The 14,469-nt window shown below is 37.8% G+C and overlaps 2 protein-coding genes across 3 annotated transcripts in view; one reads left to right on the top strand and one right to left on the bottom strand.

Moving 5' to 3' along the window:
• Nucleotides 1-1,158: 1,158 nt before the first annotated feature.
• Nucleotides 1,159-4,835, top strand: LOC132119432 (26S proteasome non-ATPase regulatory subunit 6-like). The gene is made up of 8 exons (XM_059529383.1): nucleotides 1,159-1,419; nucleotides 2,804-3,009; nucleotides 3,213-3,358; nucleotides 3,442-3,661; nucleotides 3,926-4,034; nucleotides 4,225-4,393; nucleotides 4,473-4,550; nucleotides 4,643-4,835. The coding sequence occupies exons 1-8, from the start codon at nucleotides 1,275-1,277 to the stop codon at nucleotides 4,737-4,739; spliced, it is 1,170 nt and encodes a 389-aa protein (XP_059385366.1). The 5' UTR covers nucleotides 1,159-1,274; the 3' UTR covers nucleotides 4,740-4,835.
• Nucleotides 4,836-4,969: 134 nt separating this feature from the next.
• LOC132119431 (ataxin-7-like) overlaps nucleotides 4,970-14,469 on the bottom strand; it is a 35,881-nt gene continuing 26,381 nt past the window's right edge. For both annotated transcript variants that reach the window (XM_059529381.1, XM_059529382.1), the window contains 9 exons: nucleotides 13,997-14,138; nucleotides 13,588-13,847; nucleotides 13,361-13,443; nucleotides 12,224-12,486; nucleotides 11,874-12,066; nucleotides 11,356-11,477; nucleotides 10,383-11,269; nucleotides 8,001-8,143; nucleotides 4,970-7,899 (listed from right to left, as the gene is read on the bottom strand). In XM_059529381.1, coding sequence (XP_059385364.1) covers nucleotides 7,882-7,899; nucleotides 8,001-8,143; nucleotides 10,383-11,269; nucleotides 11,356-11,477; nucleotides 11,874-12,066; nucleotides 12,224-12,486; nucleotides 13,361-13,443; nucleotides 13,588-13,847; nucleotides 13,997-14,138 — 2,111 coding nt within the window. In that variant the 3' untranslated portion in view covers nucleotides 4,970-7,881. The remainder of the gene's footprint in view (nucleotides 7,900-8,000; nucleotides 8,144-10,382; nucleotides 11,270-11,355; nucleotides 11,478-11,873; nucleotides 12,067-12,223; nucleotides 12,487-13,360; nucleotides 13,444-13,587; nucleotides 13,848-13,996; nucleotides 14,139-14,469) is intronic.

Below are 14,469 nucleotides of genomic sequence, written 5' to 3' on the forward strand. Positions count from 1 at the left end.
TGTTTACAGATTTGAGACAAATCGTGGTCGATTGATTTATATATAGACTGTCCGTATGATAGAAAACGTGATACTTAAATGGCCTTCTGGTTACACTTGATGTTGTTGTTACAAGCAACTAAACTAAACCCTAACCCTATAGTGTGTACACTCTTAAAAATAAAGGTTCTTTAATGGCTTCTATGGTTCCATGAAGAACATTTAACATTCATGGAACATTCCTTTTGCACCAAAGTTTCTTTAGATTATTCAAATGCTCTTCACACAGAATGTTTTACTGAAAGGCTGTTTGAGGAACCACACTCTATGGCATCACAAAAAAAAACCTCCCTTTTGGACATCTTGTTACTCAGTATAATTACACTGCAACAAGCACACTTAAAATATAAAAAAATTACATAAAGTGTAACCTGCTTTCTTAAAGTACAGGAAAAGAATAAATGAAATTCTAGTGCACACTGGAGATGGAGAGCTGATCACTGTGAGATGAAATCCATTCTGAAAAGATCCTCCCATCCCAACACAACGATAAAGAAAAGTGCTTTACTAGCACCAACCTGAAAATACAGACACTGTTCATTGACTATTATTCAACAAAGTCAATACTTTAGATATTTCCCATTAAACTGCAAAACCAGCACAGAGGGGTTTCCTCTTGTTTAAGAAAGAATGACATAAAGCCACATCGTGGAATAATGAGTCAGTTTTGGTTAAAAGTTTAACTCTGCACTTTGTTGAAAGATAAAAAGAAAATATATGGGTTATTTTACTGAGAAATATTACCCAGTAATTTACCAAGTTTTACCATTATTTAGTTGAAATATAGTGAGACGACAATTCTTTAATTGTTCTATACAAATTTCAGATTTCATCTAATTTCTTAGATCTGGCAATATAATTCAATAACATGCTCCTACATATATATATATATATGTGTGTGTGTGTGTGTGTGTGTGAGAAGTAATAAATAATAAATAAAGTAGTAATAAATAAATGTGATTAAAAATACATTTTACCGTGGCATCTAAAAGATTAAAAACCCTTGTGGGTGCAATATAACACTTAGCCAGATGGGGGCAGTGTTATAGTTTTTAATACGTTGTTTGAATTCGATAGACTGTCTTTTCCCTGCGTCATCGTCTCGAGGAAGAGGAAGTGAATCTACACATTTCTTTGATTAGATTTCCCCCTAGTCATCGTTGTCACTGTCATTATCACTCCCAGCCATAACAAAGACTCCCGTCCTCCTGTAAATTGCGTTTAACTCTGCAAATATGCCTTTGGAAAACCTGGAGGAAGAGGGTTTACCTAAAAACCCCAACCTGAGAATAGCCCAGCTGAAGTTTTTACTGACTCTGGATGATCACAGACATGATGCTGAAGTGAAGCGCGAGCTGATGGACGCCATCAAACTCAACAGTGAGTTCATTCACTCGCTCACGCTGCTCGTTTAGCAGATATAATGTTATATTTAAACATTTCTATAGGTACTACCTCAATATATGCAGCTGTTTCATGCACGAGCTTTATAATTTCCCTGCATTTAGTTAGCTAAGCGGCTAAGCCAAGTAGCACATTAGCTAATTAGCTACTAATGTATTTGCTTGTTATCATGCACACACTTGGTCTTCTGGCGCATTTAAATGTTGATTATTCTATAATTTACAAGAGTATACTAATGATTATTGATAATCCATAGGTAAAACGCACTCTTAATGTAAAGAAATATGTTATAATAGAATATAAATCAAAAGGAGAAATGATGCCTCTTAAATGGTGTGCATATGACTCGTGAGTTTACACCAAACAGATTAGATACTGGATTTAAGGACTGGAGAGATAAGGGATGGACAGTTTTATGTAATATGTAATAGAAGATAATATTTTAACCAGCTTTGAAGCACTTAAAGGGACGCATTTACTAGAAACACTTCTACAGATACTTATAGATTCAACATTTTGTTAATATGAAGATGTGACTGAGACCAGGAGAGGCTCAATAGAATCGGTTAGAAATCATATAAATCAGATTTTCATAGAATTATTGTATGCATATCCAAATGTCTGTTAAATATTAAAACACCCATGACTTCTTATATGAAAATAAAATGGGAGAAGGAAGATTTCCTTATAGCGGAGGAGGAAAGGGAATGAATTATATATTAATATAAGAAATACATACTGCCTTACAAGATATCTTTACATGTGTGCTACCCTTTGATAGTAAAACTTCTTTTTTTTTGGATACATACCAAAGGAATGGTTACAAGGAGATAAATACCTATTAAATATACTGTTGGTGGCTGTTAAAAAGAGTTTTACCAAAGAAATTGGTTGTCATAGGAGAGTTCTACCTTAAATGCATGGATGGAAATTACAGTAAACATTTATAAAATGGAGAAAATAACTACATTTGTAAATTAAAAATTGGAACAATTTGTTTTGCACTGGGAAAAATTGACCAAATATGATACATCTCAAAGACCTGATTTTATTTTTTAATCAAAATTCCTATTTAAAGAAAAATCACTCCTATAATACATAGTTGTTTTCCTCTCTTCCTTAATATGTACACAACATATGTAATCTGTGCATATATTTATGAGCACATACAGGTATGTACATACGTGTGGATGTGCATGTGCTTACATATGAATGTATTCAGATATATAATGTCTGGCGTGCATTTTATAGCAGTGTCATGTTATTTAAGAAGCAGTAAATAATTTTTTTTTTTAAGTGAAAATATTTAAGTGAAGCACCTCAAATGTGCATGTCATGATGTTGTGATTGTGTTTTGTAGATATGGCCCCATACTATGAAGCCCTGTGTAAAGAGCTGAAATGGCAGACGGACACGGATCTGCTGAGCAAGATGAAGAAGGCCAATGAGGACGAGCTGAAACGGCTGGATGATGTTTTGGAAGATGCTGAGAAGAACCAGGGAGAGAGTGAGATCAGAGATGCCATGATGGCCAAAGCTGAATATCTCATACGCATCGGTGACAAGGTGCAAATCTGAACAGTTCACGCTAGATAATAAACGGTTTAATATTTTACATTTCTTTTAACTCTTACTGATTACAAACTTTTGAACTCTTATAGTTTGATTACATGTGACATTGGATTTTATTGCTTTTTTATCTGTCCAGCATCGAACATGTATATTTCATTCTTCTGTCCACACTGATAATATTTCTCTCTTTCATTTAGGAAGGGGCCTTGACTGCCTTCAGGAAGACGTATGACAAGACTGTTGCTCTTGGTCATCGCTTAGATATTGTTTTTTACTTGCTGAGGATCGGTCTGTTTTATATGGACAATGACCTCATCACCCGCAACACTGAGAAAGCCAAAAGGTACAGTATAGAGTGCAGACTGACTTAAATGCATCTCTCCCGGGAAGGTTGGCCTGATACTTGAACTCTGCATGTATGAACAGTTTGATTGAAGAAGGTGGTGACTGGGACCGGAGAAATCGGCTGAAGGTGTATCAGGGCCTCTACTGCGTGGCCATTCGGGACTTCAAGCAGGCAGCGGAGCTCTTTCTGGATACTGTCTCCACTTTCACCTCGTATGAGCTTATGGACTACAAGACTTTCGTCACATACACTGTGTATGTGTGTATGATCGCACTCAAGAGGCCAGACCTGAGAGAGAAGGTAAGAAGTAGCCTTAAAAAAAAAACAAAAAAAAAAAACAGCATGTATACACTGCGGTTTAAAGGTTTGGGGTCTGTAAGAGTTTTTTTTTTAAGAAATGAATGCTTTTATGTAGTAAGGAAGCGTAAAAGTGATAGCAAAGATGTTACAAAAGATTTCAAATTCAAATAAATGCTGTTATTTTGTGCTTTCTATTCATCCTAAAAGAATCCTTTAATCCTAATCCATTTTGCACAAAATATTAAGCAGGAACTGTTTTCTCAGGTGATTAAGGGTGCTGAGATCTTGGAGGTGTTGCACAGTTTACCTGCTGTCCGTCAGTACCTCTTCTCTCTCTACGAGTGCCGTTATTCCGTATTCTTTCAGTCAATGGGTAAGTAAAATATTGCTGGAGCATGCTAGTAGCTCATTTAGCCTTTAAAGGACAATTGAGGAAAATGTTATTGCTGAACTAGCCACAGTTTTAAGATTAATGTTATTGATTGAAAGTGCTTCTCCAACTTGGTTCTTGTTATCGTTTCAAAATGTGTGGGTCAGATGTTCCATCTGTTTCTCCTCTGTAGCTCGAGTTGAACAGGAGATGAAGCAAGACTGGTTGTTTGCTCCTCATTACCGTTACTATGTCCGAGAGATGCGCATCCTGGCCTATGGCCAGCTGCTGGAATCCTACCGCTCCCTCACACTGGGATACATGGCCGAAGCATTTGGAGTTAGCACAGAGTTCATCGACCAGTACGCTCCCACATTCATATAAACAAATATCTAAACATGAGGTATTTCTAGGCTTACCTTGGTCTTTTTCTTCCCTAAGGGAGCTGTCACGATTCATCGCCGCAGGACGTTTACATTGCAAGATTGACAAAGTTAATGAGATTGTGGAAACCAACAGGTGAAGACCTTAATATTTGTGTGTATTGGTTTAAATCTCTGTTGGATCTGTAAGCCTACTGTGTATTTCTTGTCTTTTTCTTTCCCCCTCAGACCCGATAGTAAGAACTGGCAGTACCAGGAAACCATAAAGAAGGGCGATCTTCTGCTGAACAGAGTGCAGAAGCTGTCCAGAGTGATCAACATGTAGTCCAACATGTGGCATTTGATCGATACCCATGTCTTTTTTTGTGAACAACCTGACTTTTGTTTTATGTACAGTATATAATAAAAATGAATTGCAGGACACGTTTGAGCTTGTCTTTGGTGTTTTAGCGAATGGGGAAAAAATGAGTCTGACACATTTTTCTTATAAATAACTGTATAAATTATTTTTTTTTAATATTTACAGAAACTTGTTACAAAACAAATATACTATACAATCTTTTCTTTAAATATTAAGTAAATCTACCCTACTGTGTTTGTTCATGAATTACATAGCAGCCAATGCACAAAAGTCCAGCTGATCAAATGATTTTTGAATACATATACAAAAAAAGACCAAAAAAAAAAATCTAAATATACACACTTGTACATAAGTTTATATGTAGAGGCTTCTTCCCCAAAAAGCAAACTGTTTTTATCTTCGATTCACATTCCAAATCTGTGGTGTAAAACCAAACATCTTCACAAAGCTTTCATTATCTGAAAACAGTGGAGTTACAATTTCAAGGTAAACAGTACATTTATCTGCCTAAAACATTGGTTGAAATCACAGACTTAGCCACCAAAATATCTATCCCTCTCGTTTTGAAATTTACTAATATCAAAAGTAGTCATAAAAGAATACAAGGGATAGACAGGAAGCTTTTCTCATGTCATTGTCAAGTAAGTGTTACTCCTCTGCCATGCATTTCCTCAATCAGAGTTACCGCTCTACTTGAAGGGGAAAAGGGCGATGTGTGAGATTGAGGCAGGTTTAAAAAGTTTCTAAACCTTTATATAACATTCAAGTACTGTGAAAAAAAAAGAATGCATGAAATAAAAAGCTCTGCCATAACAACAGTTGATGAGAAACTAATTCAGGCACTTTTTTTTTCTCGTTAAAAGCAAACGAACAAGTAATTAAAAAGCAATGTATCCAATTACAACGTTTGGCAACAATGGTGCACATTTTGCACTGTACAACTGTTTTGTTCCCTCTCCCAGTTAGAAAAGTCCTACAAAATACATCAGCCAGGCAGAGATCTTTTGCACAGTTAGCCAGGCCATTTTGATCCCATTCTCTGACCTCTTGGTTTGAGACGGGGAGGAACCTAAGGGGAAAGCACTACTGACACCTAAAAAATAATACATAATGATTCCCCACTACTGTGGCAACAATCTGTCCAGGTGAACTCGGTGTGTGATTAACTAGAAGCTGTGTTCAGATAGAGTGGCATATTGCATTATCGGCTTGGCAGTGAACCACTTCTAATAATCTTAGAATGTTTCCATTTACTAAATAAATAATAATGATCTCAATTGTACCAAAAATCGTTTACGAAAATGCCTGTGCAAAAATACATCTCCCTATGTACAATTCTTTAACAAAATATGTATTCTGAAATAGGGATAATTCAATATTTGTATTCGGTTTTGTGTACGAAAAAGCTGAAGGAGAAAATACACACACACGCACACACAAAAAAATAAAAAAACCATGCTCTACTCAGCGACCATTGCTGACTGACATCAGTGGAGTTCAGGAATTTACAGGAGTTTTAAAGAGAAGCCCCAACTTACACAACAAAATCCAGCTCAACGTCTCTTATGAAGATCAACGAGTCAAAATAGGATCTATTGCCTTTAGGTTGACAGACCCACATTAAAAATGAGATTTAAATCAGAATGTCCAGCTACCAACCTCTTTAGGGTCACAAAGAACAAAAGCTTGTGTCGGATCCATGCAGAAACGTTCAGTCGCGGTGTAAGGTCTCACTTGTTGAGATGGTGCTGACCAGACTACTATATATGTGTCTCACAGTATTGAGTGTTGTGTAGATGTCTACTCCATTGCTGAGATGATAGTGTGTCTGTAATGTTGGTCTATGGCTCAACATCAGCTAGCCACAAGCCCCTTTCTGAGACTGAAACGGCACATAACGATACCACAGCTAAGGCATCTTCACCAGGAAACACTCTTACAATCATATGAGAGCGAGACTGCAGATTTGAGTACATTAAGATTTCAGCACATGCTTCTTTATGGGTAATTGTAAGAGGTGAAACGTCACCTGCCAGAGAATGTGCTGAAAGGTTTAATGAATCGAGCCCTTAATGTACCTAAAACTAAATATCCGTATTGTCCAAGTTATGGTTTTTAAGAGGATTACAGTATTGTCTTGAGTTTTTTGGAGCTTCAAGAGATGACTGTTGCTCAGAGATTCAGTAAAAACATGCTAGGCTACTAACATAAACCTAAAATTATTCAAATTAAACATGTTGTATGATCAAGTGCTTTCACTAAAGAGCTTGATTTGGGGTTGGATTTTTCAGTAAAAAAAAGAAATTGCAATAATACAGCCTAAAAAAAAAAAAAAAACTAAAACAAATGAAAACTTGAACCCCCCCCCTAAAAAAAATATGGAAAATGGTATATGATAAATATTTTGTTCTGTTTGCTAACTTGTAAACAAAATGTGGTCTAAAAATATTTAGTTTGCATAATCTTTAAGTTTAGGTTGCTCATGTTGAAACTCCACTCCTGCAGTGAGTGGTTTAATCTAATACAGCCTTCCAGTGAGAGATCATGTGTATGATTAACTTAAGTTGATTGTGTGTATACTTTAGGGATGTTTCTCTCCTGTACACTTCCTCCAAGGCTGAGTGGGATTTCAGTTTCCAGTATTCCCATATGTCCACACGCTCAAACTAACATACCGGAGAACACCGGTAAAAGAAACTTATCTTGTTCGTGTCTCACATCCCTCCTATGCTTGGTAGTGTTGGTGAGGCTACGCACCAGCCAAAATCTGTACCCTCCGGCCCCAGCACAAGTGCTCAGGCTGGGCAGCTCATGCTCTACGTAGCAGGCTTTGTACCCAATGGTGCATTGTATAGATTCATCATAACCTCAGACAGTAGAACTATATCTCTCTGGCTTATTATCCTATCCCCGGAGAGTGCCCCTGCATGGCTTTGGGAGGAAATCCCCACGAAGGACATCAATGGGCCACCCAGTATGCATTCCACCCTGAGGATTGTGGGAAGAGTAAGAGAAAAAGAAGGCCTCGTGCAGATTGGCATGAGGGGGCTGAGGGAGCTCTGGGTCCAGCCTACTGCTCAGCACGCTCAGAGCCTCCACACCTGTGTCAGGGACGAGCCTTTGGCTGTGGGAATCACACACACAAGTACAGAAATGTAATGAGTGAGACGAAAGAGACAGTATTATATTCTAAACTAAAGGAATGAATCAGATGCTGTTACTAACCTGATGTATGAGTGAACTGTTAGGGAGCCCTGGTGGACCAGGTGTAGAGCGAGCTTGCTTGCTGTGGATGTTGTTGATTGATGGAGACTTGGACATTTTGAGCCTGCCAGGACCTTGTCCCCCTCCCCCTCCTGCTCCAGACGCTGTCAAAGTCATTGCAAAATGTAAATAGGAGACAGCAGTTTTTTATAATCAAGCAAACAGCATATAATAATTATTCCAAGTTTACAAATTAAATATTATTTAGTGTTATTTAGTATTTAGTGTTTCAGGACATTCTATAACGATGTAAAAAAAAAAGAGATTAGTCAGCCTGAGAGTTCTGTATGATCTGTATGATGAAGCAATAGCAAAATTCTATTTAATCTGAAATGAAAATGTAACAGGATCAAAGTAACAATAAATAATAAAGAAACTGGATCAACACTACAAAGAAATAAAATCTAAACTGGATCATAACTAAATTAAAATGAATCAGAAAACAAATTAAAACTAAAGTATAGAAATGGAAACTAGACTAAATTACAATTAGACCGAATGAAAAATGGACTGAAACCAAAATGAGATGAAATAGGAACTAGATCAAACTAAACTAGATCTAAACAAAGACAATTAAATTAAAAAAAATGGCAAAAAGGCATTAGCCAGCCTGGATTAAAACTAAACAGAAACTGGATCAAAGAAACTCATTTAAATCTGAAATCATATTAATAATAAAGCAAAACAGAAACTGATGGAATTAAAACTGAAATAAAACAGAAACCAAATTAACTGGAATGAAACAGAAACTGAATACTAAAAAAAGATTACTGTAGACAGAAATCTGGATTAAAACTAAACTAAAATTAAATATAAAATTAAGACTTGATCAAAGTTAAACTCAAAATGTAAAAATCTAACCAAATAAAAAAAACATGAAATGAAATAGAAACTGCATTTAATACTAAAATGAAACCGAACCTCAACTAAAACCAAAGTGACATTAGATTCTCAATTACAACTAAACTGAAATTAAACGAACTGGACTGCAACCAAGATAGGATGAAACAGAAACTAGATTCAAATGAAAACTAAATTAAACAGAAACCAAATAAATCTGAAATAAACTAAAATGAAACCACATCTAGATCAAAACCAAAATGAACCTAGGGTTGGGCCGGTAGACGATCCCATCATCCATCCCCGATGGCTGATAGACAACATGATGTTAAGCCAGCATCGTGATTACCCCCCGACCCGTTTTAGAATTCACAATCGCTTTTTAATTTCACTTTCGCGATCACACGTACTCTCTGTTTATAATACGGAGCACACATTTTACAAGATTATATGTTTGTCAGTGGTACTGAGGATCAGTGTTAATTTTAACAGGGATTTTTGATTTAGTCTTAGTCTTTATCTTGAGACGAAAATGCTTAATATCACATTTTAGTCATATTAGTCTTATATAGTTTAAGTCTAGTTTTAGTCGACAAAAGGTCATTGCATTTTTAGTCATTACTTTTAGTCAAGCTGCAGTTAGCAACATTTATTTTAGTAGTTGTTTTCTATGTCTTCAAACAAAAACCGTCATTAATTGTTCTCTCTTTAGACCAAATCAATTAAAAATCATTAACTTGAATCAAGGATTGATTGAATTTGGAAAAACTTGAATAAATGATGACAATGATAATTTTTGGGTTAACTATTCCTTTAACAGTAGTGAAAAGGGAGCAACTTATAAAAATTATAGTTGCTCATATACAATATATTTAATTTACAATTTTTGAAAAAATTATAACAAATATTTTTTTCAGATACATTAGATTTACTTAAAATGGTTGGTTAAAATTGTAATGACACGGATAGGTAGGAATGCTGTCCCTTTTAAAACAAAAGGCATGCGATACTGACACACTTTCAGTTTCCACCCACCTGTTCACCATCACTTAATCCATAAACTGTATTTATGTGAGATATTCTACATGAAAGACATTTGAACTGCTGTGTGTGTATTTGTCTAAGCTTCAGACATTACAGCTATACATCTGATCACTGATTATAATGACTATTGACTGATCTATAGATAAATTAATCTATATTATAGATCAGTGGTTCTGCAGTATTTTGTCGCGTCGCACCATGTCGCTCGCACGGTGTAGATACAGTGTTAGGATTCGTTAGTTGTTTTCTCTTATAAGGATTCATGCTTTGGGCACACCTGCTAACGCCACATCCACCCCCCGACCCCCGCCGTGCTCGCCCCCGCTGATGTCATCGTCCATCACAATGTTTCACTGTAGACATCGCCCGATGCCAAATTTGTAGACATCGCCCAACCCTAAATGACACAGGAATCTGAATAAAAACAAATAAATAAAACCGAACACAAGGTTTTTGCACCTGTGCTGTTGAGGCTACTTGAGCCAGGTGAGCCCTTCCTCCTTTTTGCTTCCAGACGTGCATCTGAGTGGTGATCGCTGCTCTGGTGAACAAATGGCCCGAGGGAGAGGGTGGAGTCGCTGCTGTTCATCACCACGCTCATGCGTTTAATGGACTCGGCCGGGCTGCCTGAAGGAGGGCCACGTCCTGTCGACTCCTGCTTCAGGCTCAAAGAGTTGGCCCTGCCTGGGGTACAGTTTACCCCCACACTGTACACCCCACTGTGGGATGACGACAGCGTTGTTGACGATGAAGATGAAGAAGGGGTGGAGGCGAGCGAGGTGTGGTAGGCACTGCCAAGACTTGAGGAGTTTATCGCACAGTTCTTTTTAGAAGATAAGGAGGAGGAGGATTCAGAGGTGTAAGTGCTGTGGGTGGTAAACAGGGAACTGTTTTTCCGCTTCTTTCCTGAACTGAGGCTACTGCTTGCACTACCGCTGACGCTAACACTGCTGTTAGTACTGCCCTTGACCATAGAGTTATTTAGGCTGGAGGATGGCTCCCGCGCCTTAAAGGACTTTGTACCAGATCGAGATTTGAGGGGTCGGTTGGAGCCCAACGAGGGTAGCGAGGACGAGTGGGCTGAAGGCATCTGGGGTGATGAGGCCGACACGTGTCTAGAAGCGCCACTGTAGGCAGGCTGCTCGGTGGCGGATGCTTGCGGAGAAGAGCGGGCGTTCAGGGTGGTGCCATACGACAGGACCGGCTTGCTGTCATAAGGTGGTGGTGAGGACAGGCTGAGAAACCCTGCAGAAATGGAGGAGGATGAGGAAGAATGGGAGTTTGTGCTTGTCCGGTGAGAGGCTGTCAGTGTTGTTGCAGAGTTCTCTGAGGCCAGAGGGATTTTCCTACAAATTAAATGCAAGAAATCACAATTAGGATTCTGTTTAATGGAAAAACAGCTGATTGTGGGAATGGTGTCACACACACTTACTTCCACATTTGTGAGTTGACATGTTTGTCCAACATGGTGGTGAGAGTAAAACGTACTTGATCCCAGCGCCGGTCGAACGCGTAACAACCTCTACCGTACAACCGACTTCCAAAAGAGCAGTACTGGTAAGAGACACAACACAGACGTGATTAAAATGCAATGGTTGCCTTTGATTGTATTATTTATTGATTTATTTGGATTTGTAAAAATTTCATGTTAGTTTTATTATTTGATAGATTTCAATTTCACAAAGAAATGTGCAGAATCAAACTGAAACCCACTTTAAAGAAGTTGGCTCGACACAAAATTGGATTCAAATGAGGCCATGGATATTCATTTAAACTCCTTTTAAAACAGCTTACTGATTCAAAAATGGGAAATAAATGCAAGTGACTTTCTAAGCAGGCACTTCAGATTGAAAAATTCACTACTTAAAAAAAAAAAAAAAAAAAAAACAACAACAACAACAACAACAAAAAACTCCCTAACACTAAGATCACAAGGTTTCTTGTACTTACAGCTGCTGGCCGTGGGTGGTAACCTGAATAATGGCAGTCCAGTTTCTCCATGGCCTCCTCTCTCTCCTCGTTCTCCCCTTCGTCACTGGAGAGGCGGCTGGTCTCGGGACCAACAGGGGCCGAGTGAGAGTGGTGGGCCTGGTCGTGTGCCACGGCTGGGTTTCCTCCACTGTGAGAGTTACTGCTGTTGAGTCTGAAGATACAGAAGAGCACCTTAACCTTTGCCATGGTTATCGACCACCCGAACAAAGAACAAAAAAAACACAACTGGAGATCTATAATAAATTTGGCGAATGAATCAACAGGAAGCCAGTTTAGAGTAAGTAGTGAGGCAGGAGGAAGCAACTCACCTTGGAAGCCCAGAATTATGAGGTTTGGGTTTGCTGAGGGGCAAAGGCTTGGTGGCATCGGCAGTGCCATTGCCATGGGACACCGGATGAAGGTCTTGCGAGAGGCGGGAGGGGGGAGGGTCCCTGAGAGGGGGTGCTGCGTGTGAGGGGTCCAACCTGAACTGCAGCTCCTTGTCGCGAGCTTTGCTCTTGTGCTCAGCAAGCAGCGTGTCAAAGAGTTGCCGCCGTCCGAGCACCGCCCTCCTCTGACTAATGGAATGTGTCTGTGGTCGAATTGAGGGGATATTTAACAGTTCAGTCCAACAATTAAATGATTGGTTCACATATTCAAAGAAATTTGAACATTAGGGACATCCTATATAGAATACACTGATGGTGACCATATTGATATAGGTCAGGATCATTCTGTTTAAGAAGATATTTAGAAATTATATAAATCTGGGATAATATTTGAACTTTTGTTGGTATAACATTAAAGTTGTATTGGTATATTATTATATTAGAACCAAATACAAAAATAAAATGCAATCTCAACTGAATATTTTGCTGTATTATTACTTCTATATTGCAATAATACTATATTCAAAATAATTATTTACAACATAATATCTTATTATTTTTGCTATATTATTAATGCTATATTGGCATTATTATATATATATATATATATATATATATATATATATATATATATATATATATATTTGTTTATTAATGCTATATTGCTATATTATATTAGGACGAAAATTAAAAAATGAAATAAAATATTGGCGCCATTACAGTGTTTAGTAATCTTTGTTAATTTTAATGTAAATACAGTTGTTCACTGTTAGTTCATGTTAATTCACAGTGCGTTAACTAACGTTAACAAGCACAATTTTTGAGTTTTATAATGTATTGATAAATGTTAGAATCAACATCAACTAAGATCAATAAATGCTGTAGAAGTATTGCTCATTCTTAGTTGATGTTAACTGAAGTAGTCAACTAATGAACCTTATTGTAAAGTGTTTAACAATTCTTCAATACTTATTATTGGTAATAACATTTTAACTTCCTATTTGTGAGGACCATAATGTCCAAAGTGCATTCCTAATTCCAACTAAAAACATGTTTCAAAGTGTAGAAGATACATACCTTGCATGTTAAGGATCTCGTGCATGGCTTACTTGCTGTCATATCCATAACCCCACAGTGGATATCTGGATTAAACTCTCGCTCTGATTTAAGGAAAATAACAGAACAGAACAAACACAGAGTTAAAAAAAGAAAAGAAAAAAAAAAGTTCGATAATTTTTTTTATTATAATTTTTTTTTTTCTGTGACATAAATATAAAGTAGCAGCAGTGAGTATTGGCATTCACCTGGTCTCTTGTACAGTCTTCTGCTACTGTCTTGTTTCTTGTCTTGGGATGAGAGGTGGCCCTTTCCATTAAGGGTTTGACCTGAGGCCAGCTGTGGAACCTTTGGTATGGAGGGGAAGTTATGGCCTGACTTCAAGGTAAAGGGGCTCACAGTATTTAAGGGCGAGGAGGAAGTGGAAGAAGAGGCGGGCACATGGGGAAGTTTGGGTGAGGGTTCCACCTTCAGAAGGTCCTTCTCTCCTTTAGCTGCAGGGATGGGACTGGGAGGCACAGAAATAAAGAGTCTCATACTGTACCAAATGTGGGTGTGTTTCAGATTACATCTTTTGTATTAAGCAAGAATGGGCTGCTTATCTTAACACATTTATCCATTAAATTCACTTACACTCCATCAAACACACATACACACCTCTCTTCTTGCGGCACCCTATAGGGGAAGGGAGGCTTCCAGTGAGGCGGCTTCTCTTTGGCTGATTTGCTGCTCTTATTTCGAGAGTTTGCGAACGCTGCAAAGCTGGATGGGGGCTTGCTGCTGGAGCTGTGTCTTCTCTCTGAGGGGCAAGAAATTTGCACGGTTTTACTCTTTGAATGCTTAAAATGTTGATGGCAAAAGTAAATAAACGCTTAACTTTTGAGGATTTTTGACTACAAAAATCTTCATCTGGCTTTGCATTTTGTCCAAGACATCTATTTTAATGGGAAGCTGACCAAACTTGCATTTAAGCTAAGATGATTACTACTTAGACACACACATTCAGACACTCTCCGCTTCTAAATACACAAATTTGCTTTCTCTCAGTAGTAAATACCAGACACAAATGTGCTAGAGCATTTAGTCAAATGAGTGAACCGCTGTGCTGAACTAACAAATGCTCTGGTCTC

The sequence above is a fragment of the Carassius carassius genome, chromosome 38, assembly GCF_963082965.1.
Source record: "Carassius carassius chromosome 38, fCarCar2.1, whole genome shotgun sequence".
Lineage (NCBI taxonomy): Eukaryota > Metazoa > Chordata > Actinopteri > Cypriniformes > Cyprinidae > Carassius > Carassius carassius.

What these genes read in the sequence shown, in the direction of transcription:
- LOC132119432 (XM_059529383.1), top strand. Translation starts at nt 1,275, where the DNA reads ATGCCTTTGGAAAACCTGGAGGAAGAGGGTTTACCTAAAAACCCCAAC. An exon ending in TCATACGCATCGGTGACAAG is followed by an intron (nt 3,010 to 3,212) that starts GTGCAAATCTGA and finishes TCTTTCATTTAG; the next exon opens with GAAGGGGCCTTGACTGCCTT. An exon ending in AACACTGAGAAAGCCAAAAG is followed by an intron (nt 3,359 to 3,441) that starts GTACAGTATAGA and finishes ATGTATGAACAG; the next exon opens with TTTGATTGAAGAAGGTGGTG.